The 26,584-nt window shown below is 47.9% G+C and overlaps 1 protein-coding gene across 3 annotated transcripts in view; it reads left to right on the forward strand.

The window, feature by feature from the left end:
• The window catches only part of LOC138510365 (perilipin-2-like), a 559,070-nt gene that overhangs the window by 231,565 nt on the left and 300,921 nt on the right, over positions 1 to 26,584 (forward strand). For all 3 annotated transcript variants that reach the window (XM_069625966.1, XM_069625968.1, XM_069625967.1), the window contains exon 5: positions 4,036 to 4,321. In XM_069625966.1, coding sequence (XP_069482067.1) covers positions 4,036 to 4,321 — 286 coding nt within the window. The remainder of the gene's footprint in view (positions 1 to 4,035; positions 4,322 to 26,584) is intronic.

Consider the following 26,584-nt stretch of genomic DNA (forward strand, 5'->3'; position numbering starts at 1 on the left):
TACTCAGTTTGTTTGGAAAATTGTTAAATCCATTTGTGTGTCGTGTATAGTTTTTTACTATTGGATGTGGTTATATGTATGTCAAATTTGTGATTTGTATTGTTTTTTATACCATGCTGTGTGAGGTTGGGTCATACTCATACCAAACACTTTTATGAGTGTTTTTATCGTTGTGAATACTTGATTAAAACAAAACTTTTTTCATAATTGAAGTAACACGTACTGGGTCTATTTCTTCAAGACTAAATGTACCAGGAGGGTGGGGTGTGCATTAATACATCTGCAAAAGATCAGTACATTTTATGAATGGTGTAACTGTCTCCTTGACATATTAACACTTTTGGTCATTCCCTGACCGTGAGAGAGAGGGAGTATTCGAAAAGGGGTCTTTTTTGTCTAGCCTTATATAAAGTGGAGACCCTGGTAACAGCCAGGCCGAGAGCACAACAGCCCAAAGGTATGTCGGAAGAAGACGTCCCCCCTCCGACTGAGGTGTTTGTGCTTTTTCCGCCTGACCTTTCCAGAGCTCCGCATATATGCACTCCTCAAAAGGGGTGGCAATTTCTCGAACCTTCTGGCATTAGCGCTTGCGCATTGATGAGTGACCGTTGGCTGCCGGCCGGGCCAACCAACAGTAACCCCAAGGAGCAAAGCGCTTCCCGCTCCTAAAGCACCACGGAAAACAATTCCATAGCTCATCCTGAGACCTTGCACAAACATAGCAAGCCATAACGAACCTTTTTTATCTGGTACCAGCCGGCACCTGTGGATCCTACCTTTCCCAACTCAGTGTCCTTGGCTGAGGCCTGGATACCAGGCTCAGCAACGATTAACTTTGAAAACATGTTTTTTCAGCAAAGCAAGTGCAGCTTTCACTGAGGCATGGAATAAATATCCATTATGGCTCTGAGTGCCTCCAGAATGCGCTGCGCACCAGTGCCATGTTTTAGCTCAAGCATCAGTGTGCCACTTAGCTTTGTGGATGGGGTCCCTCAGGCAGTCATCTGGCTCCCTATGGTGCCCATTTTGACAGATGGGGGCGCCTTGAAACTTGCAGCCTCAACTGGGATTCATACTCCTAGGAATGATTGGGTAGACAACTTGCTTCTTTTTGGAGATACCAATACTTATGCTACACAGTCCCTGAATGGAAGTATTCGGGCCAATGCTGAAGATAAGATCTTTCTTTGGAAACATTTGGATGTTTTTCTGAAGGCACTCTGTGTACGTGCAACATCACGGTCTGATATTGGGCTGTTTCTGTCCACTGGCTGTCAACACTTGGGTCTAAAAGGACAGGGGACAACAGGAGGGGGGTCTCTGTACTTAAATTCTACATTTGTGATGTAAAATTATAGAACAAGGACTGCTGAGGCACCTCTGGCAATGCTGCTGTGATGAATGGGAGCTGCTGGAGCATGGTAGCAAGGCAGTTGTCTGGTTCATTGACCATGCATGTCCAGTACCAGTAGGATTCGGTGGTCACACGCTGGCCATTCATATAAAGTCTAAAATAAACTGCCAACTTGCATAGTCCTTGAACCATGTTTCCACCTGCATCCCCACTATCTAGACCCACATTATGCTTGTCTTATTGCCGAGCATCCTGCAAATGTACTGCTTCACTCCATTTTTATGTTAATGTGTAGTGTTTAACAAAATAGCCTTTTCTATAAATATTAATGAATAAGAGAACCCCCGTGCTCTGGCGTTACTTATGGCTTCTTTCTTGTTGTAGCCTTTTCTTGAGCTTATAGTCATAGCCACAGGCCTCTGTCTCAATGAGTTGAGTGCTTTTTCATTTGGTTTATGGACCTAACTGCAAAGAAGCAAAACTCCCTTGAAACCATAAATGCATTTTGGTAGTTTGAAGCAGTGGCAGGACTAGTTGTACGTGGGACGGCGAGAGTCCCCATTTAAAAGCAATATATTTTAGCTGGAAACTTCTGGCCCTCTGGGATTTGCGAACAAAACCTAGATCCCTCTGTGTGCAGGGCTTCTGCCTCTTCGATTTAAGTTAGCACAGGAACTAGAGAACAATGCATACCTTGGAGCAGGTGATACTTGAGACTTTGTGATTCAGCTTTTCCTGGTAGCTGGTAGGAGAGGTCCCTCTGCACATTAGCAAACCAGTGTTCAAATATATTGCATAGAACTTTGCTGGAGGATAATTCCTATCAGAATGCATGGATCAACAGCCTCCTCACAATTCCATGGGCTCATTATTAGATTAGACGAGGTGAGTAGCCAAACCTTCATTTTATATATAAAATTAGGGGCTGACTACTTCCAATCATAGGATTGCATTCATTCAAACAAAGTGAAAAAATTCAAGCTGCAAGCTACTAGCCAGCCATAAGGTACTCGCCGCCTCAATTCTATACATATGGCACACCATTTCTTACTTGCCAAGAGTCCTCAGTAGCTAGTGGCGAGTGCATGCACATTTTGCACCCTGATTCAAACCTTTGTCCACCCTGTCGCTGGTGGTCTGCCACATTACATTTTCAGACTCTCCAACCATGGGTCGAAACTTGAATCTGCTCATTCACAAAAGGGTAATATCTGGTTATAGCATCTTGCTCTGCGAGGCAGAAGATTACCCTGTTAAGCATCAGTTGTATCACACTCGTCTTAGAACCTATACCTAGCCATAATACTCTATTGGATTTAACATGTTCTTCTGATCAGGACACTGCCAGGGTATAGTTGGCTGTACTTTACTATATGTGACTTCAAATGAAGACTCCTCGGGTAAGCCAGGTCCAGAAAAATGAGGGGCCTACCACAGCAGTGCTAGGGTAGGGTTTCATTTTGTTGCTAGTACTAATTTTCATTAATCAATCTCATTCTGCCAGGATGTGTTCTGCATGCAGATGCATTGCAAATGCCAATCTACTTTTGTACATATGGATGTTTGTGAAGCCAAATATTGTTCTCCCACATTAGATGGCGCTAGAACAAATGATACATTAGCCAGAGAGCTCACCCTGTTTCGTCAAAGTAAATTGAATTGTGCTTAATGTAATTTCAGTAAAGTAAGTTACCATGAGGTAATTGACTTTGAGGAAACCATTTAGAACTTCTGAAGCAAATGCTTCGTCATTTCCCTTTCCTAATCCTTCCCCTTCATGTTAACAAAGATTACCTCAAGAATGCATTATTTCATTGACACCAGGGATGTAAAACTGGTGCCTAGTGATAAAATGGTGGTGTCACCTAGACTTCATAATTTCAAGTAAAGTGCCATCTCACAATGCCTATAGTCAAAGTAATTTTGTAAGTGGAGAAGTGCAGCTGTGAGTTCTGGATAATCGGGAAGCCTTCCAATCCGTTCCCTCACCTCGGTTTCTCCTTCTCCAGCAGTGCAAGATTGGCTTTGCTTTCATTCCCTTATATGGGAATATATATCTCCTTGTAGTTTGCTCTTTGCCTCCACTCCAATCTTATAAATGAGCTCCCTTGTTCGACTTATCTTCCTGTTGCCTTGCTGTGGGTTACCTTCTCCTGCTCCATTTTATTTGCATCATGTCATCTTGTGTCTGTTTCCTTTGTTCTCGCTTTTCCCTTCCTCCCATTTAATGCCCTTCTCTAGCCTGTCCACATACTTCTTCTTTGTCCATATCACTGTCCTAATCTTCCTTTTCCCTATGCTAGTCAACTGTTCTGAGGTGAGCATGTTCAGTGGAATGTCGGAGTTGACGCTTTATACCGGGTGTGTAGGGGTTAGATTGCTGTTCCCAACCAATTAACAAAGCCCCTAAAATGAAGCTAAAGCTCTTGTCTTTGTCAATCCTTGTGTTTCTTTGTTGTGGACTCGAGCGGGGAAGTGTAACATTACCCCAATGTGCAAGCAACAGCGTTTTTAGTAGATGAACAGCATATACAGGAAGTTTGTCCCAGATCTGCGTTATAGTTTGTTTTTAAGGTGCTTTGGATGTGACGCTGGAAATGTACAAGTAATTAAAGTGAACTTGGCTTTTAGCTATCCTCTGGGTTTTATAAACAATTTTTATTTCCTTTTTCTTTTTACAGATAGTCTCTAGAGCCTCCGATATTGTAGTTGGTGCCAAAGCTGTATTATCTGGCACAGTAACTGGTGCTAAAGATACTGTGGCCCATACAATCACTGGTGTACTCGACCGGACTAAAGAAGCTGTGAATGAAGGTGTGGAAATGAGCAAATCTGTTGTAAACGGTGGTATTAATACAGTTCTGACGAGCCATGTGGTGAAAATTGTTAACCATGGTGTAGAAAGTGCCCTCACCAAATCTGAGACTCTAGTAGACGAATATTTTCCACTTACTGAGGAAGATTTGGGTAAGTACAACAAAGGGTGTGTTTTGGTGTTGAGAAAAAAGAGATCTATTGGTGCTATAAAACATCTGTTCTGTTAAACCACCAGGCTGGTTCTTCACAGAATAAACAAGGAGTGCATTTATTAACTGTTGATGGTACCATGTGGCCAATCCACTCATTATACCCAGAACATCTGGATTTGCAAAGGTTTCAATTGGTTCATAGCTTGAAGTGGCTATCCCTACCAGAATACTTGACCCACATGCCCACATAAGTGCCTTCAATCCACAGAACCATCTTGACATGAATGCCACTTGCAAGCACACCCCCTGCCATGCAATAGCACTCTAACCAATACGGAACACTGTTTACCAATTTATGCCAGTTACCCAACCCACACATAAATACTGCTGAATTGCTACCATCCCCACCATACACACGCATGGTTGTGTAAGGTATACATTTTAACTGCTGAGCAAAATGCACAATCTGTGAAAGGCGATCTGTAATGAAGCCTAGTTCAGGGATGGCCACAATCCAACTCCTTACAAAGATGTACAGCAACACTCAGCTTGGTACCAAGCACAAGACACCTGCACATACGGCAGGATCTCAAGACCAAATTCCTACACACCTTTGTAGCAGCTCTAATTCTCCTCCCAACAATGTTGCATAATTGACCAACAGGGAAACCAATCAACAGAAGAACTTCTGCTTTCAAACCATGGGGGCAATAGCAACAAAGGGTGATTCAGGCGAGTAACCTTGCTGTGAAACACTTGTGTACAGGCGTGTTACAAATGCCATATCATATCATATCATATCATTGCTGTTGAGAAGGTTTAGAAGCTGCCTACCCGGTAGTCCTTGGTGCTATCCCTATGCCAGTGGAGATTAGATTTGAGGAGCCATGTTTTCAGGGACCTCTTGGGAGTTAAATTGCGGTCTGATCTGAAGTTGGAAGCAGTTATGTGGTATGTCATTGATAGCGTGCCTATACACAAGTGTTTCAAGGCACGTCAAGACAAAAGAGGGAAGACTGAGGGAGGACAAGACAAACTATCTTACTAGGCCTTATGACATTCAGATTGTGCAAGTGCGACAATGCGAAGTGCAGGGCAACACACTGAAAGACCAATGAAGTCCTGCCCGAGCATAGTTTTATGGTGGGGGTTAGGGGGACTGGTTTCTGGATAATGCACAACGGCTTCAGATCCGATGGCAGGGTTTACATTTTGAGATTGTGCGAGAACCAAGTTTGTGAAAATCATGATGTTGGGCTAAACGTGGCTGCTTTTGCACAGTAGCATGAGTCTAGCTGCAGTATTTTGAAGCCTGCAAATTAACATGGATGGGAGACGTTGGTGTTCATTGGAAATGTGCAGGAGGGATTTGTTCAGGAGGGATTGAAAAGGGTGTGTTTTCGAGCAGTAAATAAATTTAGCTTCTTGGTCTTTTGTGGCTGCGACTGTGAGCTACATCACTTGAGCTATTTATTTAGTGGACATTTGTATGGCGCCTATACACGTTTTTCCAGGCGCCTCAAGGCAGAAAAGTGTGTGGGGGGGTCTAAGGGGGGGGCGCCCAGAGGAAGAAACGGCAGTAAGGTCATATAAGGCCTCGAGACATTCTGACTGTGCAGGTGCAGTGACAGAAGTGCAAGGGGAGCGTGAAGGCCAGGGAGGAAAGGTTGGGATGGGGCGGGGGGTGGTGCAGTGGGCCCAAGGGGATGAGCAAGTACTAAGGGAGCCATAGAGGGCAAGTGCCAGGGGAAATGAGGGGAAAGGGAAAAACGAGTGCGATGGACAGTGGCCTAGATTCAGGCTGGTTCGGAAGGGTGTCCAAGGGCAAGTGCTGGATAGGGGTGCTGGGGTACCCTGGTCCAGTAGGGCCTGGCCCCTGTAAGACTCATAAGGGACCAAGCACCAGTCGCAGGGGGCATTGCCATGGGAGGGGGAGAGTGTCATGGCCACTAACCAAGGGCCCTTATTTACTCCTTCCAAAGGGTCCTAATGGACCCTGGCCTGGCGCCTTTGGCGCCAGGCTCATAGTGTGTGCTCTGCACACTTTGGGTCCAAGGCACGTGTATCCGGGCCGGGTGTGGCCATTAGAAAGCATTGGAAGGCACGTGCAATAATCTATGGGAGTGGTGAGGTAGGGCCACAAGGCAGAGCTAAAGGGGAGTGGCTAGGGTCAGACTATTTAAGCTGGCCCCACCCACACATTGAGGCTTCGCGTTAATCTGCTGTATGCAGCGTAACGCTTAACACCACCTGAAGCTCTTACCCGTCTCCAGCTCTGCATCTTCTGATTCCAGCTTCACATCTTCGGCGCACCTACCTGATTCCAGCTATACCATTGCCCGGAACGCATCCAACCTCGATCCGGCATCCGCAGCGCGCACCTTACCTGAAACCAGCCATAGCACTGCTTGAAGTATTACGAGCTTCATGCCAGTATCTCCAGCGCGCATCTTACCTGTCTCCTCGAATCCATCTTCTGTTGGGTGCCTCTTCCTCACCTGTCAGTCTTCATTCACGCAGAAGTCTTCTTCTCGTCAGGCATCCACGTGGTTCTTCCATCTCGCAGCCGTGAACAGCTTCCCGGATAGCCGTTCTCCATTTTCCAACACCAGGCCATCCCTGCAAGAAATAAAGACTGCACAAGGTTAGAAACCGCATAAACATTTAATGCTTGGCCACGTAACACCTAAGCCTTGCGTTTCATTTAAAAACCCTGCTTACCTTCGAGTGGGGTCCGCTACATTCTTTTCAGACACCGCGTGGGTACACCGTCAGCAACGCAACTCAGCAAATCCATCTTCAACACCTATTGGGGAAAAGAAAGACATTATTAAGGATACGGACAATAATCATTGTTATCACCACTCACCTCCCACGAGGATTGGTCGCAGCCGGTATAGGCCATTACGCATATGGACCAGTGAATCAACTGGGTCTGTCTATTGAGCCCCTGCTGAAGAGAAGCAGGACAGAGAGCTCATCTTTGCAAAATAACAGGTGAGAGCGTATGGGAAAACGCTTGCACATCTCATTTTGGCACGAGGGGATCGCAATTCAGTCGCAGCATTCTCACTGCCTCTTAACTTCCCCCAAGGGCATTGCCAGCAACCTGACCAGACCAACTCGGTGGGGGTAAAGCAAGATCCAGGGAAGTCAAATCCAGGGAGGGCTCCAACGTCCCCGCAGAGACCAGGTGAGCGTAACAGAGAGAGGAGGAGGAGGAGGAGGAAAAGAAAGTCTTGAGAAGTTTCTGAAACTTAAGGGCTCAAGTTTAGGGGGGCAGGGAGGCCATGTCAGAGGGAGTCTCCTGCCAAAGGAGATCTACCTCCCACACTCTGCTTTGAGAAATGTCTGATCTGCAGAGAGTTGGAGCTAGAGGACCAAAGAACTCTAGCAGGGAGGTATTTAGGGAGAGAAAGCTGGATGTAGCGGGCCCCAGACATCCTTGCGGATGATGCAAAGGATCTTGAATTTGATCCTTGCAGTCACCTAGAGCTGGTGGAGAGATTGTAGGGCTGGATAGATGCGGTCCTGGCCTTGAGGCCACGGATAAATTGTGCAGCCCTATTCTGGATGAGTTAGAGAGGGCAAAGGGAGGATGGTGCAGATTGAGGAAGAGGCTGTTGCAGGGTATTACCCAAATTGACCTTTTACAATTGACCATTTGTCATAATTGACCTAATAGTGGTCCTAATTGACCTTCTGCACAATTGGCCATTACTTTTTTTATTAGACTTTTTATATATGTGTGGTGGGTTTGGGGTAATAAATGATATAATGGGATTGAGTGTGTTTTTGCGGGGGGTTTATCCCGCATATATGTCCTAATAGACCTTCATTTCACAATCAATTTTGAAAAGGTCAATTAGTATACATCCTGTTGCAGTAGTCCAGTCTAGAGGGAACCAGAGCTCTGTAGACATTGAGCTTCTGGGGAAAGGTGAGGCAAGCGAGAATGCCTCTGAGGATGTGGAGCTGAAAGATGGACTTCTTGGCAAGGTCCGTTGTGTGGAGAGGAGAGCGAGGAGTCGAAGATGACCATAAGGTTTTTTTTTTGCCTCACAAGAGGGTGAGGGGACCCAAGAGGGTGGCCAGAGAGTGGGAGGGCAACGGAGTGGGCGTCCGGATGAGAAGGCTCTGCCTTACTGGCATTAAGGCAGAGATTGTTAGCAGAAAACCGTGCCAGAATATCAGACAGGCAGTCTGGTAAGAGTGAGGAAGAAGAGGAGCTAGAGGAAGGTTAAAGGAGAGCTGTGTCATCAGCATAATACTGGAATTGAGGAGAGAAGGTGGAGAATCAAGTGGCTCAGAGGGGCAAGGTAGATATCGAAGAGCCACAACGATAGGATTGAACCCTGAGGGAGGCTGCATGTGGAGAGGGGTGGAGGAGAGGAAAGGGCCAGTTCCACTTGTAAGGGTCCGTTAGAATGGAAGGTGGTCAGCCAGGCCAGTGCCTGGTCCCTGAAGCCTAGGGTATCACAGACGATTTATGAGGATGGCATGATGGACTGTGTCAAAGGAGGAGGAAGAATCTGAACAGAGGAAGAGTTGGAATCCAGATTCGAGAGCAGGTCTTCACGGGTGTTCAGGAGTGCAGTTTTCGTGCCTCTGGATGCTCTGAAGCCAAACTGGTGGTTGTGGAGGCATCCAACCAATTCATTGTAGTGGATCAGTTGGCGGATGACAAACTTCTCCATGTGTTTCCCAAGAAAGGGGTGATGGAGATAGGGCGGTAGTTAGCCAGACAGGAAGGGTGATCAGACTGCTTTTTACGATAGGGTGCACAAGAGTGCTTGAGGGGTTATGGGAAAGAGCCAGTTGCAGAGAAATGGTTGCAGAAGTCAGCCAAGGGAGGGACGTGAGACGAGATTTTGTTCTGGATAGTTCTGGAGGAGCAGGGGAGCACCTGTTTGGGGACTTTCATAGAGCGGACTATTCTAGAGACCTCATCCGGTGCAATGGGAGAGAAGGAAGAGTATGGGGTGGGATCAGAGTGGGGTGGGGTAGGCAAGGGAGGCAACGAAGGAGAGGCATAGGGAGGGGCGTAGATGAAGGTGAGGACAGGATGTCCTGAGGTTTGGTGGAGAAGAGGGTATCCAGTGCAGTGCAGAGGGCTATAGATAGTCCATCAGTTCAATTCAGTGATGCTAGACATTGTGAGAACCTCAGAAAAATGACTTGCTAAATTAGCGTTGGTAGTTATTTGAGCATCTGCCTCTGTACATAAAGAGATACCAGATGCAAAATAACCAGGTGTACAGCTTCACATCACTTTTACATAAAACAAATAACCAACATAGAATTCTTAAAACGCCCAATACACCAAACTGATCAATCTGTACACAGAATGAATCCCTCAAAGACCGTAGGAATAAACAACGGGATTTAACCATGCTTTAAGAAAGCTAGAAGGCAACAACAACAATTGCACAATCTCCTTCGCTAACAAAACAGGATTTAATAGACTCACATCTCAGTACATAGTAGCTGCAGAAAGGTGGCAACAGAATTGTAGAACAAACTACAAGGAAGCCAATAGGCAGCAGGCACAGACAATGACAGAAATATGGCAAAGGGGCAGTGTAGTTTTATTTACTATAAACCGATGGGCCAGTCTTTGTGTAAGCTTTTACTTTAAAAAAAAAATAAAAACCTACTGCACACTTTGATAGCCCTGTTTGTGCATTGCTGTAGAACTGTTTTCATTGTATAGTTAATTAACGTTTACATAGTTGCCTTACTTTTAGGTTTTCATTACAATGCGTTGGGCTGGGTGTAAATTTTGGCGTTGGTGCAGAAGGGAGCTTGTCTGCAATGGAGAGAAGGGTTTGGCTGTAAATAAAGGGGGGTCTGGGAATCTCTCTACCAGCACGAACACAGCCCAATGACCTGTTCTTGGGTGAATAACCCCTGGGAGAGACTCTACCAAGTCCTTAGATCACTGTCCTTTTCACAGAGAAGAAATTTCCCCGCATATCAGCCTTTGTCCTGCCCAGGGGCAGTCCAGTGCCGAAATGCTAGGCAATTCTCCTCTGAACAAGAGTACCATCACTAACCCCATAAACGTGTTTCAGCCTTGTTGGGCATCATCAGTGAGGTGAAACTGTTGCCTCTCTAAGAACAGTGAGCAAGGGGTCCACGTCTGGATTGCCCTGTTAACTTAGGGTGAAACCCAAAGTTAATGTATGCAAATAAAGGGGGGTCTGGGAATCTCTCTACCAGAGAGGCAACAGTTTCACCTCACTGATGATGCCCAACAAGGCTGAAACACGTGTATGGGGTTACTGATGGTACTCTTGTTCAGAGGAGAATTGCCTAGCATTTCGGCACTGGACTGCCCCTGGGCAGGACAAAGGCTGATATGCGTGGAAATTTCTTCTCTGTGAAAAGGACAGTGAGCTAAAGACTTGGTAGAGTCTCTCCCAAGAACAGGTCATTGGGCTGTGTTCGTGCTGGTAGAGAGATTCCCAGACCCCCCTTTGTTTGCATACAGTCCTAACACTGTCAGTTGCATAGTGAAAGATGCAATATGAGGCTGCATTCACTAGTGAAGGTCACTCACTTGTGAGGTATTGAAATAAACTCTATCTAAGCAGAGATTCAATGGAAGACCTGAATGAGTTAATTGCATGTGAGCATCTGGTCAGTCCAGCCAACCAATTATATAAAAAGAGCAGGCTTCCCATCCTATTAAGAAAAATAAAAAAAGAGTTCATTGTTGTATACTTCCACATGTCTAACTTGAAAACATTAAATAAAGATGCTATTACTTTATCCTCTGTTGCAAACAAATCCAATGGGAGAAGGAAAATTTTAAAGGAAAGTGCTCGTTCTGCTCCTAATGGTTGCCTAGTCATTTGCCACAAAAAAATGACTTCTTTCTTCAGGCCTGGAACCAAACGAGTGATACTGGCTGTTGATTCGGTGCGGGACTCACAATTACAGCTGGTTCCGCAAGGATGTGCCTGTTCATGTCTTGAGCAACAAAGTTCTAGCCAAGTATGTGGACTGCCACATCCAGAGAAATTAAGCAGATCAGAAGCAACTATAAACTACTTCAAAACTTTGCTAGACTTATTTGTGTGTGTAAGAGCTGCTGTCCAAGAACTGCCTTGCCTTTGACCAGACAGAGACCTCATGCATTTGCCCTATTGCCAGCAGTTATGCCTGTAAAAGGCTGCACTGTGTAATTCGGACCTGGTATCACTTGTTTGAGTTCATTAGTCTTTCAGCTCTGAACCAGGGAGGCTGATACGGGCGATTAATGCTTCGGACAGGGTTTGAACTGTCCTCCTTTTACAGGGTCCATTTGCAGCTACAGAAAACAGCACATTCTGTTCATCATCAGAAAAGCGAATGAAATGGCAGCTTGCACCCCTGGATTTCTATCCATTGCGAGTGTTCATCCTGTTGTGGCTTGGGACACATGCAGAGGCTTGTTGGTCAGATGAAAAGAGATTTTATTTGGTGTTCAGAATCTCTGTTAGAGGTTTTATGCCAATTATGTAGCAACCTTTGACCGAATGGTCTTGCTATGGTGCAGGGTGTTGGTGGCAAGTTGATAGTTTAGTTGGGGCGGGAGGGGGGCACGTGCGCTACCAAGCCCAGCCAAGATGGCTGTGAACTTTAAACTCCTGGGCACCTTGATAATTGATGCAGAACAGATCCTGGCATTCCTGGACTCATCACTGCAGTGCATTTCAAGTGCACCTCCTGTAGGAATATTCCAGGTGCAGTACTGGGCAGTTTGAAGTCCCTTGGCCATGTAGCAGCGGAGTTTGCAGCTGACACTTTACATGGGCCCGCCGAAGTGGAAGGCCCAGGGGCATAAGATGGGAGGTGAGATTGCAGGGGAAGCGGACATGGGCAGCACCTACCAGGTGCTTGTCCATTCACACCTATGTGCGCAGGGTGGGCCACTAGGCCTTGGGCACAAAAGGCACCCAGTCTGGGTGCCCGAGCAGGCTGAAGGTGGCAGGGACAAGTAACATACTCCTGTCATACAGGAGATCCCTGCCACTGACTGCTACATCAAAGGCCCTCCTCTCATCCGGATTACATTTGCAACGGTGCTCCGTGCACACAAGACTGCTGGCACTGGCAAGGAAACGGAATACTGCTCTCGCTGGTTTGCAACAGACTGTGAAAGATGAAAGAAGCCTGCAGTGAAACGCCAGCCGTCGGCCAACACTCGGAGATCATTGCAGATGCACTGCAGGTTGGCAAAGTAAAGGTAGTTACAGGCATGGCTCAACAGTCCATCCAACACGGTTGGGTACAAACATAGCTAATTGTCTAAAAAGGAAGACTGCGCATGTTAATTCACGATTGCCCTTGAATATGCGCAGAGGAATGTGACTTCATGAGATGCTTGTATATCGGTGGGTCAATTATCCATGACACCCATGCATTGGAGGACAGGTAGAGGGGTCCGAATTTCAATTTATAGAACGTTTCAAAGGGTACATAGTGTTGGTATGCTAGGGTTTGGGGTCAAGCATATTGGGCTCTTCTAAAGGTCGATCAGGAGCAAAATAGACCCCATGCCCCCGGCCCTACCACACCATCAAGAAACCAGTAGATGGTGGGAGGGGGAGTGAGGGGGGGACATATGGGGGACGCCAAGCACAAGAGGGGGGCAGACAAAAGGTAGGTACCAGCTAGCAGGGCCGCCCAGAGGGCAAGGTTATACAGCGCACTGTTGCAAAGGTTAACAAGGGAGCTGGATAATAAGGAACGGTAAGGGATAAGCAGGAATAAAGGAGCATTAAATAGGCCTGAGGCAAGCACCCCGGACGTTGGCACAAGATATTTGGTACCTTTTAACATATAACTGCTATAAAATGAAGTAGGAATAGAGGCATCACTAATGATGGCAGTCTTGATAGTTAGGTGGTCGATGGAACTACCCTGCAATGTCTACTTTGGAAGAAAAGGATGAGGATGTGTGGAAAATGTGTTTAGGTTGCCATTGACAACACCTCTAAGGACAGCAGGCCTGTGCTATTCCCGAAGGGGGAGGTTACTGCCGCCGAAGTGTGGTTGAGCAGACGCCAATGACTGAATAAAATTATGATTATTGAGGGAAAGTGGGGTTTTATAGGTCAATGACACCACCACCCAATCCATCAGTCCTGAGTTCCATTCACTAAGGGGGGAGGATAGAAGTTCTTAAGATTTCCTTGCAACACGGCAAACTGTTCCATCTAGGCAAGGCACACAGGTGCCAAAGAATAACCCTCCCCCTCCAACCCCTTCTGGGTGCCCGAGCAGGCTGAAGGTGGCAGAGACAAGTAACATGCACCTGTCATACAGGAGGTCCCTGCCACTGACAGCTACATCAAAGGCCCTCCTCTCATCCAGACGGAAGGGAGGACACCAGGCCTTTAATGTAGCAGGGGGGGGGTACCTGCCCTCAGGCCCCTTTTGGGACTATAACCGAGCTGGACAAGGTAGCCTTTCCATTGCTCCCCTTTCCATTTGCACCAGCGCTCCATGCACACAAGACTGCTCGCACTTGCAAGAAAACGGAATAAAAACCTCCCTCCCTTACATAAGCAGTGCCAGGTATAGGTAGCACCAATAATAAATGACAAAATACGACAGTCAACGCTGGGATAAGGGTAGGAAGGTAAAACAAGCACCACTAGAGAAGTCTAAATCTCTGAAAAATAAAGAGAAACTACTAATGCCTCGCAAGAGGCAATGCAAAAAAGGTGAAATATGACGGAAAAATAAAGGAAGCAAATGGATGAATGGGGAAAACTACTGACGCCTTGCAAGATAGCTAAAAAGAGGGGGGTATCAGCCTTGAGGGCAATGCTTGCGCTTACCACTTGGAAATGTAGACAAAGTAACGGAAGGGCTGCGTCCTAGACTCAGAGGCTGACCTGAGTAGCGGAAACCAGTACAAAGATTTGTTGAGTCTTTGGTATGAGCTCTTTCAAAATAATTACATAAGACTATTAAGGTTGAAAAGAAAAAATACTTTAATTCAGTATTGTGAAAAAACAAATTAGTTTAGTTAATGTGTTCACTAAATCTTTAGAAATATAAAAATGGAACAAAATAAGAGTGCTATCCTCCTTGCTTCTGTAAGTTGCACCAAACATTTTAGTTGGAATTCACTAATTGTCTGTAGGTTCCTTTAAGGGTTCCTGTTGGTTAAATCATACGAACAAATTCTTCTTTGTCCACGTCAGACAATTGGGTTGGAGTACATCAATAACCTGAGGGTTCCTGTTAGGGTTAATGCGTCTGTCTTTGCTCAAAATAGTTGTTAGGTGTCCTTATGTGGGGCTGGTTACTCAAAGTTCTTGAAAAGTCCTCGACGCGCGTTTCCCCGCTTGTAGGTGTAAAGCGGTTCTTCAGGGGGAGGTTTGACTAGAGAGTCCCTTGTTGTTGTTACATGGAGATTAGTGTTGGTTTAAATAGCTGTAAATATATTGTATGCACCTTTCCTTACTTCCCCAATACCCATCCACTAGGCAAGATCCTTACCTTCATTCCGGTTACCCTGAACACCCCCTTCCCTATCCACAACTTCTCCCTAGCCCCCCCCCCCCCCCACCCCCATTGGCTGCCTCGAGGCAACCTGTTATACTAAATGAGGAGCCTGTGCCAATCAAGGTGGGAGGGGTCAACTGTATTTGGCTTCCGTGGTCGGGAAGGAGTTGAGATACTCCAGGGGTGTGACATCACCAACCCCCAAATTGAGATGATAACACCTAAGCTATATGGAGTCCCCTCCACCCTTAACTGAGGTGCTCAAGGCACTGCAGGATATTCAGGCGGAATTGGTACAGTCTAGGCAGGAGACTGACATGTTGAAGATGCAGGTCTGTGGATTGAGAGCTCAAGGAACACACTGCAGGGGGGTGCTGCCACACCATATCAGCCTCAGGGTCCCTGGGGCGCTCCAACACAGCGGTGGTGCAGCAGCAACTTTTGGGGGTACCATTGGCGGCCCCTGAGGGATTTCTAGGGGATTACAAGAAATGTTCTACCTTTTTGGACCCAGTGTAAGCTACATATCCTGTGTAAGCCAACATCGTTTGAGTCAGCCCAAGCGCCTACAGCGTTTGTTTTATCATACTTGTCCGGGGACGCTGCGGCTTGGGCCATTCCGTTGGTACAGAAAGATTGGTACAGAAAGATGAGCCGATGATTTTATGAGACCGGGGGGCTTCAGCTGAATTTGCATGCTTGTTTGATCAGCGCATGGTTTCCTTTGCACAGGACAAGGAATTATTGGCCCTGCGACAATGACCCAGGGATTTGGTCACATACGTGACACAGTTTAACTGCTTAGTAGTGGAGACTGCTTGGCCGGAGCCTAAGCAGACTGTTTTGTTTCCTCAAGGATTGAGGGATGAGTTAAAGGATGCGATAGCCCATGTGGAACCTCAAGCAGATTCATGTGGCGCTCTAATTGATTTGGCCTTGAGACGCGATCCCCGATTGAGTTAACGTAGGGGGGCGAAAAGAAGAACTGAGGCCAGAGAGGACTAGAGAGGGGGGGGGGGCTGTTGAGCAGCCTGAAAAATGGCTGCCTAGCCTAATGGCTCTGTGAGCCATCCAGCTTTATCCGACTACATCGGCGGATTTGTTAATGTCCCTGACTCATGCCTGCTACAGCGAGTAGCTGATGTACTGAAGAACAGTCAAACTTAATTTAGGGGAAAATCGGAGCTCCGCGTCCCTGTTACGGCCCCCCTGACCGTCTGCGACCCAGAGAGCTGAGCCGCTGCCTGCGACTACTTTTGGACTGGGGGGAGGGGCTGAGCTGTGGAGCTTGGCTGCTGCGCTGCCCGTGTGAGGCCGACGCTCCATGCTGCGGGAGTCATGCGAGGAGGAGGCAATTGAAGAGGCGGGTCCCACTGCATACGAGGACCGGTGCTGCGGGCGACCTGCTGGGCACCGACTACCTCCCCAACCCTCGCACCGGCCACCTCAGCGGCCTGGCCTGGCCCCCGTGGCGGCCCATCAGGTGCCCTGCACAGGTGGGTGGCGTGCATTGTGCACGGCAGCTTTGGTGAGGCTCCACCGAACCCTGGCCTGGCGCCATATTGCGGCAGCTGGCCCTCGCATCTAGTAGCAGCCGCGGGGGCCTGGACGCATATTCCCTGGTGCCCGTTTGCGTGCACGGCGGTAGCCACGGGCCTGGGGGTGTGCCCCTGTTCTTCCCGGGGCTGTGCTTGGCTCCTTGTTGCTGCGGGTACCTGCTACCATTGCAGCGTGCTCCGGGCCTGGACATTACAAGATCTCTACCAGCCGGCTGAGCCCCAGGCCATAGATGGGCCTAATAACTGCAAAATATATGTTCCTCAATCTCAACTAGGGCCTCACGTTTGCTTCCTCACCTGGTGGGCCCACGGGATACAGACCGTGGAGACTCTGAGCATACCCGACTGTCTTGAGTGGCAAATGTCTTCTGGGCCTGCAATGAACATCTCCTTTCACTCGTGTTTTGGTGTCAGACTGCATTATACACTGCTGCACCCCAGCCGGCAGCCAACAGTAGCCCCTACAAAACAGGCAGCATACTCGTGCACGTCGCTGGAGACCTGCAGTTCTGTTAAATCGCCCATACATTCTTGTGATCCTGGCCACCACCCCTTGTGCTGCACACACCAACTCAACCTGCCTCATCTCTACCTCCGCTCACCTCAGATCTGAGAGCCGGCTGCTGGCCAAGACCTCTGTCTGCACGCTGCCTGGCTGGCGCTGGCTGCCGTGTGACCCCAAATTTGCAGGTTCTACATCTGGGTTCCTCCTTGCCTCCAATAACTGGCTGCTTACCTCATATCATCAGACACCATTACCTTGGGCACGACACCGCTCTCTAATACATTGCCATGTCGAACAGATCCTGTGGTGCTAATAAAGCCGGGGCTATGGATAAATTTGCCAAAGTTACTCCCAGACCAGAATCGGCACATGCATCCTCTAACCAGGAAGACCCCGACTCACCTCCAAACAATCTAGCTCCTGACCTCACGGCAATGATGGTCCATGGCTAAGAACTTTGCCTCCTTCTATGAAAAGCTGGATGATAAAAAGGCCAATGTCGCATCGCTGAAATCCCAACTTTATCAGGCTGGGACTAGAACACAGAGGCAGAATCTCGAATTGGAGCTAACGAGGACAGTCTGCATACCCTTCAAGACACGGTTGGTTCCCTGACCATATGAAGACTGTAAAAGCGAAATGCGATGATTTGGAATCCAGATCACGCAGAAACGACGTACGCATCATTGGGGGTCCCTGAAAATGCCCTAAAGGGTTGGATGGAGCTGGCAGTCGAAAACCTTCTCAAATAACTATTGGACAACACCGGCCGGTCTCCCTGCACTGTGCAACGCGCACACCGCGCCCACTCACCACAGCCTAAACCTGGCGACTTCCCCAGGCCCATCATTGCCAAAATCCTCAACTACAGAGACAGGGACCTCATCCTCCGCTTGTCACGAGAAAAAGGGGACTTGCGTCTTGGCTCCCAGACTGTCGGGATCTTCACCGACTTCTCTGTAGGGGTACAGCAAGAGAGACGTCAGTTTCTTGGTGTGAAAAAGCTTCTAAGAGAGCGGAACATCCAATGCAATATTGTTCCCAGCACAACTCAAATTCACCTTTCGGGAAAAGTTGTATTTCTTTACGGTTCCTGATGAGGCAGTGAAATTTATAGAAGCACAGATACCGCTCCACAGACCAGCTGATGACCTTATGGACAACGACTGATCCATACACTGTTCGCCTGCATATCATTCTTGTTATTGCTGCTCCAACTGTTAATATTCATATATATGGGTGGTGCTGACTTGGTTGACACTGAACTGTTTTTGATTAAGCTCTGTCAGCTCCCGTTCCCAGTTCTATGCACCTTGATGTGATACTAGCGGATGTCCCCATCTGGGACCACACCTATTATCTCTGAGTGGTACTGATGGGCTACGCCTGCTCATGCTTCAATGCCGATTCTTTCATCACATAGACTGGGCTGTTAAATACATGCAATAGCAAAACATCTCGCTGATCTATGCACCAACTCTGATGCCTCATTGCTCCTGTGTATGATGGCAACAGCTCACCCCACTGCAGTTGCAACGGTTTTAGTGATTTTTTTTTTTTTAATTGTTGGGCCCAAAGGGCAGCTAGACTGCGCTGGAGCGGGTCAACTGCCAGCTGGTTGAGCGGGGTGATTTTTCATTGCGGGTGGAGGGAGGGGAGGGACACTGCCGGTTGGGGTCACGTAGTGAGGGAGGAGGAGGGACAAAATAGAGGAACTGAAATTGAAAATGGCGGAGGCAAAACAGCAGTCCACGACGTGGAAGTGCATTATGATGAGGACAAATCCTACTGGTTACACGCACGAAGCTACATCTGCTGGGATGTACATTGAGTATATGGAGGCAAGCCGACAATTTGGGACTTGCTGGGCGACTCAGGGCATCAATCCAATACATAGACACATACTAGGACATATAAATTGGGATGTACCCTAGAATAACGTAATGCCTACTACTATAATGTCCTGAAACATTCGGGGGCTGAGTAACTACACCAAGGCCCGTAAGATCATAGCATATGCCAATAGACACAGCAGCAAAATACTGATGCTGCAAGAAATGTACTCCTGTGGCCGACTGGCAATGACCATCGCTCCAATATGGGGACCCCACAGGTACTACACAACTTACTCTACACAGGCCAGAGGTGTACTAACTGTTACGCTCACCTGGTATCCACGGGGACGCCACCCAGCCCCGGTTGGATGATGTGCACTCTCGAACCCTCTCCCGGTCCCTTGGTAAGGCCTCTGGTTAAAGATTGGTCTTAATATTGTAAAATGTGGATACTCTGTCCTGCTCCTCGTGGCAGGGGCGCGTAGCTGTGGGGGGCCAGCAGCGACCAAGTTACTTCACTGGTGCAAGCCCCCTGTGGGACTCCAGGCCTGCTGCGACTCCGTAGGTTTGCTGCTTTACAATCTTTATATGCAGTTCTTATGTTCCTCTTAGTTTGAATAATAACGTCTTGCTGCTTTCCTTTTAGGTATGGAAAGGTATTTTGCTGTTATGCAGTTTGAAGATGAGCATGGGCCGGTAGGCGAAAACGCGGTGTGCGCGATGCTGTCCGGTGAGTAATGCGCGATGCATGGCGCTGTTTCGCCTTTTATATTGCTAACCTGTGTCTTTTCTCTCCTTGCAGGTCGCAATGTTCCTCGCCGAGCGCCGTGATGTTCCAGCAATGATACTGACCAGGAGATGACTACCGAGGTAAGAATTGTGTGGCTTTCTTAATTCGGGAGGATTTCGGGATTCCATAAAATGTATACTTCACAAAAGCTATATAGACCCCGAGGGCAGGTATGTTATCCTGCACTGCACGATGGTGAACAGAGTACCTTCTGGTGAACACCTATGGACCCAACATTGATACCCCAGATTTTATCGATACCATCTCCTCAATACTGCTAGGCTACGTGGGAATTCAGATCATCTGCGGGGGCAACATGAACCCGATACTATACACCAGCCTGGACAGGACGGGACCTGCACCCAGACCCCTATCATGCACCGCACACCGGACTAATCACACACTGCATCGCTTGACATCCGGGATGCCTGGAGGGCTCTCCACTCTCAATTGTGGGAATATACTCATTATTAATCTGTCCGTGACAGCTCCTCCAGGATCGTTCTGTTCTTAATATCTAGTGATATAATGGGTAGGGTCGATAGGGCGCAGATACTTACCCGTACGCTGTCTGATCACCCTATCGGTGGAGTTTGGTACGCCGGCGCAAGCTTTTAGCACTAGGCATTTTAAGACCGCAGCCCTCCTGGACGTAGTGTTCAGAGCGGACATACTAGCTGCCATTGAGACCTTTTTTGAGTGTAACTCCCCCCTGACCACCACCGCAGGTACCCGTTGGGACGCCTTCAAGGTATATATTAGGGGGATGTCCATACCTAGGGAGGCGGGCATACTGAAAACCATAAGAAATTTTCTCAATTGCTCTAAATCCAGACTGCGCGAGCTGGAACAAGACTGCTCAAAGGCGGCTGATCCAGCCAAATTGGCATTAATTAGCGAGGAACTTAAGATATTCGAGACGCATGCCACGAGAGAAGTCTGCTACCTCAGCCGCCCACAGGCAGCATGGAAGTACGGAGAAGGTGAAAGACCCGGGAAAACACTAGCATATTTGACTAAAAAGGATTGGGGCCAGGCACAAATCACCTCTGTCAAGAATAAACCAGGGTGTCCTTTGTTGGTCAGACCAGCAAATACTAGATATCTTCACTGAGTTCTACACAAATCTATATGCCCTATCCCCGGAACCCAGTGAACAACACGAGAGATCTCCTTGATCAGATCCCCACAACATACATTTCCTCCTCTACCAGGGACCACTTGACTCCCCGATTCTATTGGATAATATAGTACGGGCCATCTCAGATCTACCCAAGGGTAAGGCACCGGGCCCGGACGGGCTCACATCCAAATTCTGCCACGAACATATTGCCATCCTCGCCCCAAAACTACTAGAGGTTTGGGATGAAGCACTTCACTTGTCCGTCCTCCCGCCTTCCTTGCGTTAGGCTGCCATAACAGTGTTGCTCAAGCCTGACAAACCTAGCGACGAATGCGGCTTGTACCGTCCACTTTCTCTTATGAACACTGATACTAAGATCTTTGCTAAGGTATAGCAAACCGTTTGCTCCCGATCATGACGCACCTGCTCTATAGGACCAAGGTGGCTTCGTGCCAGGGAGATCCACCTCTCACAACATCAGGCGACTCTTTAATGTAATGGCCAGAATTGACCAGGACTCGAACACTGTTGCGGTTACGCTCGATGCTCAAAAAGCATTTGATATGGTGTCATGGAAATGCATGTGGCTAGTATTAGAAACGGTGGGCATTGGCCCTAACATGATTGGGTTTATCAAAATACTGTATACCACTCCAGTGGCGATCGTCCGAGTCCACTCCTTGACATCCACGTTATTCACACTCTTTAGAGGAACCCGACAAGGCTGCCCGTTCTCCCCGATCCTTTTTGCGTTGGTGATAGAGCCAATGGCAGACTACATCAGAACATGCCACTACCATAGGGGAATACAATTGAACGATACCCCTGAGATAATTTCCCTATACGCTGACAATGTGTTACTATACGTCAGAGATCCCACCACCTATCTTGATCCCATACTACGTGACATTACACGCTTGGGCACCCACTTTGGCTTTGTAATTAATTACTCCAAGTCTTAGATCTTCCCACTCACTAACTCCACCCACCACAGAATATCCACTCCGCTGGTCCCCTGACGGAGTCAAGTATCTGGGAATCCGGGTGTCTCTATCCAAGACCTCTCTGTTGGCGTACAACTACCTGGCTGTAGCATGACTCGCTGAGTCGAAAATGGCGCAGTGGCGCTCTCTCCCATTGTCACTAGCAGGGAAGCTTTCCCTTGTTAAAAGGGTCTTGGTCCCCAAGCTGCTCTACAGCTTCAGCAACGTACCTGTCTGGCCTGGGAAAACATAATTCATTAAACTTCATAACTCTTGCGTGCAGTTCCTGTTGCACTCTGGCACGGTGCGTAAGAAATGGTCCGCTTTGGCACTCCAATACGAGAAGTGGGGGATTCACAGCCCCTGACCTAACACTGTACTGGATAGCAGCACAGGCCCAACATGCCACTATCTGGTACCCCAGCTTTCTGATTCGCCCACACGTCAAGCTGGAAACCCTGGCAGCGGATGGATTCAACATAATGACCCTTATCCTACACCACCGTTACGTGCCAGATTCCCCCATTGACCCAGTCGGTACTACTCTACTCGTCTGGGATCGACTACTGCGGGCAACCACAAGATCCCATGCCTATTATAAATGGCTCTGCATGTGGAGGTTCCCCGACCTGGAGCCGACGAATGACGTGGCCTTGGCTTGACACTGGGAGGCTCTAGGCTATTGGGCTTTAACAGATTTATATCCCAACGGGAGGTTCATTGATTCAGACATGGAAGCAGGGACACTTCGGGTCCGCACTCGAGATCCTGCAATACTTTAGGAATAGATGTCCCACTTTCCCTGGTGAGCCCCCCGATACACCAGAGATGGTATTCATTGCAAACTCGAGCAGGGTCTGAGGCATAGTCTCCTCCCTATATAAAATACTACTGGCGGGCACCCCGGCCCAACCTTCCAAGGCACGCTCCGAGTGGGGGACCGAACTGGGCTTTGAGATCACTGATCAATTATGGGAAAAGATATGCACACACACTAAGAGGGTATCCCTCAACTTCTGCTACCGTGTCATGCAATATAAATTACTGAACAGGCTATACTACACTCCATCTAAAATCTCTAGTTTGCTCACACCTCTACACATTCCTGCGCTCGCTGTAAGGTGGAGAACACAGATCACTTGCACATGTTTTGGACGTGCCATAAACTGGGGAGCTTCTGGGATGGGATCCTGGGGCCATTTGCTGGCATTACTAGTACTGTAATTGATCCTAATCCACTATGAGCCTTGTTTGGAGTGTGGAATACGGATGAGACTAAACGCATGACCAAATTCCTAAACATAAGCTGCATGGTGGCCAAGAAATGTATGCTCCAAAGCTGCAAGAACCCCACTCCCCTGACCTTTCAGAAGTGGCTCAATGCACTTACTGGTCCCGGAATTGCAAAGAGGAATATTTAACTATGCTCCCTGGACATTCCCACCCTAAGAACATTTGGGCTGCCTTCAACAGCTACCTGAACAACCAAGAGGAGAGCGCATCGGAGAGACTCACCCCCAGCCCCACAGTAACTGTCTAATGACTTGGTACTCCATAACCAAATATCCATGTATTCCTGGCTGTACTGCTCTACCTGAAAACGCCCTGTGCTTCCTGCGTATATTGATTGCTTTAAATGCCTTTACATGGCTTTCTGTTGTAAACCTCTGCCAATACATCACGGGAGTGAACAAGGGGAGCATATGCAAATTGGTAGTGTCCAGGTACCATTGCAGAGGAAAGTGAGAAAAGGAGAGCAGGCAACTTGTGTCTATACTGTGGTAAGGCAGGGCACTCTATTAGGAATTGTCCCAATACACAAGCCAGAAACACGGAGAGGAAGCAGTCCGAGGTGGGGGGGAACGACTGTGCCGAGCCTTAGGAGGGAAGAGTTCCCGTCAGTGGCGAATACGACTCTGCTCAAGGCACCACATTTATACCTGTTGGTAACTTTACTTTTTTGCCAATTCCAGGGAGACTGTTTCTGCAATGTTAGATTCTGGGGCTATTGGGAATTTTCTAGACATCTCATTAGCTGCCAAATTGGGTATAGCTACTGTACTGAAGGAAGAGTGAGCCGGTACAAGCAGTCAATGGGTAATGTTTGATCTCGGCTCCCATCACCACACAGACCCAGGGTATGACAATGAGGTGTGGGACAGCACATGAGGAGGTTATTGTATAAGATTTAATTGCGGCCCCCCAGTTTGGAGTCATTTTGGGAATGCTGTGGTTAGTAAAACATAACCCAAGCAATTGACTGGGGGGAGAGGACATTGACTTTTGAGACGAAGCATTGTGGTTCCCACTTGACTGCTGCTGGGGGGCCTACCCATTTTCTGGTGGAAGGGCTATGCCCACAGAGCAGTTTTGGGGCGGTGTCCACCAGGTTTTTGATAAAGGACAAAAAGCAGAGTTACCACCATTCAAATTACACAGACCATTTGACTGTGTAATTGATTGGAGGCTAATGCTAATTGCTGTGATGCTGTATTTATGCTCTCTCGGAAAAAGACAACATCTGCATCAGCATCTCGACAAAATGTTGACTTGTGTGTTTATTTGAACATTCCTAAACACCTATTTCTTAACCCTTCTTCTTTGTTTGTGCCCAAGAAGGAAGGTACCTTGAGGACTTGCATAGATTATCGGGCCTTGAATAGGGTCCCATCAAAAATAGGTTCCTACTACCATTAATTGCTGTCTTGCTAGACCTGGTGAAGGCAGCTAAGACACATACTAAGCTGGATTTGAGAGTTGCCTATCACCTTATTAGAGTTAAAGAGGGCAATGAGTGGAAAACCGCTTTCTAGACTAAATTCAGTCTGTTTGAATATTTGGTCATACCTTTTGGATTATGTAATGCCCCAGCGGCTTTCCAACACTTCATGCAGGAGGTGTTACATGAGTTTTGGGAATTATTTGTAATCGTTTACATTTTGATTTACTCAGTTTGCCGAACAGCATGTTCTGCACATAAAGGCGGTGTTGAGGAGATTGCAGAAGTATCAATTGTTTGCAAAATTGGAGAAATTTGAATCGCTGTTCAGATGGATTTCCGAACTCTGACCTGGTGGGCAGAGTTTCAGAAGGCCAGCCTAGTTTCTTGGAACGGGGTAACCTTTGGACAGGCCAGACCAATCAGGGTAGCTATGGTCTGCGGTCAAGACTAGGTCTCGGGAGTGGTGAGGGTGACTGAAGGACCTCAATGAGCACACAGAGCCAGGACACTTAGAAATAACTCCCAGACGGGGGTATATATCAAAAATATAAACACATTTATTACAAGGCCTTTGTAAAACAACACACAGTAAAGAATCACAGCAATACTTCCAAACCAACACCACAATATCAATACAAGATGTATACAATACCAATGGGGTCTAAAGGGTTTAAAGGCACAAAATATGTCCACAACCTAGACGGGAAGGAAACAGGCAGTGCAGATAGTCTTTAGTCCCCTTCAACATCAAACATACACCTAACTAAGAGGCAGTCCAATCCCTAAGAAGATAGGAGCCTAATGCTCAATAGTACATGAAATGCAAGTGCACGCGTTTGTTCCAATGGGCAAAACTGGGTCTCTTCAGGGGTCTCTAGCAGCTCAGGACGGTGGGTGAGGCGATAAAGAATCGATTCCCACTATTTGAGGAGGGCCTCCACTTGAAGGCAGAGGTGATTCCAAGGTTCGGGAATAGTTTTGCTACTAGCAGTGGAAAGGAGAGGGGCCCCGAGGGGCCACTTGTGCGTAAAAATGGATGGAGGCGCTACAGGCTACTGGTCAGGAATGCAATTACTCGCCAGCGCACTGCGGACCAATTTTCACCAGTCGAGTCCACTTCGGTTGCAGGTTCAAATGCGGCAATATGACGGTACTGCGACTTTCAGTTATGATGATAGTGATGCTTCCCAAACGGGACAGTGGCGATTTCTCCGCCTCCGATGGATGGATCAGGCCAGTTTCACTGCAGCAGGCTTCAGGGTCTAGAGGGGTACAAATGCAGCGCACCTGCAAAGATTGTTGCTGCGGCTGGGCAACACGATAACCGTGTCGGCTCCGGGCCGGGTGCACTCGTCTCACTTCAGACCTGGGAATGCCAAGAGTTCGAAAATTCGGTGTGAGGGTGCCGCGGACAAGGAGCTTGTAATCTACCGAGTTTCGAGGGCCTCCCCGTAACGGCGGCAGAGACAGAGCAAAAGGGTATCCCTACATATTCTCCCCACCAAAAATATGGTTGTTTGTCTCGCCATAGGCGATATATTTTGGGGGGGATAATTTGTGGGAGTGGGTGTTGCAGGGGTGTCCCCCGCAGGGTCCATGGCTCAATATTGCCGCAAAAATATGGCCATTTTTCTTTTTGTATCGGGATATTTTTGCAGGGATATTAACACATGGAACCAGCAAAAGTCCTGTGTAAGCTGGCCAGCCCACTGGTTGGCCCAGGGACACTTCCGAGAAGGCTTACTTGCAGGTTTTGATGAAGGTGCCGAGAATAGTTGGTCCCACTATTCTAATGGGTCGAAGCGTCTTCGCAGACCTTCTAGGATGACCAGATGCAGAGGGGTCCCACGGGACGACAGTGGGCTCAGGGTGCCAAACCTTCCAGCGGGTCACCAGCAGTTCCTCGACTTGGCTTCTTAGTTTCAGGATACTTGGATCCTAGCCTTCGTTCAGTGAGAACTCCAGAGATCAACATGGCATGGGTGTTTGGGGCCTCCTCTTATCCAGAGTCTCCTTCGTGCCAAAATGAAGAGGACCCAATGGGAGATCTGCTCACAAACACACTCCATACGTGGACCAATCCCGGACCATGGTGGTCCCAGGCATTCACCGCACTCTAGACTCTGGCACCCAGGATGTGTATTGGGGACAGACACCCCAGCCCACATCCTGGAGGCACACATACAAGGCATGCAGAAGCCCGCGAAAGCTTAGCGTTTCGCAAAAAAATGCATGACC

Source organism: Ambystoma mexicanum, chromosome 6p (genome assembly GCF_040938575.1).
Source record: "Ambystoma mexicanum isolate Mex_15411 chromosome 6p, UKY_AmexF1_1, whole genome shotgun sequence".
Taxonomy (NCBI): domain Eukaryota; kingdom Metazoa; phylum Chordata; class Amphibia; order Caudata; family Ambystomatidae; genus Ambystoma; species Ambystoma mexicanum.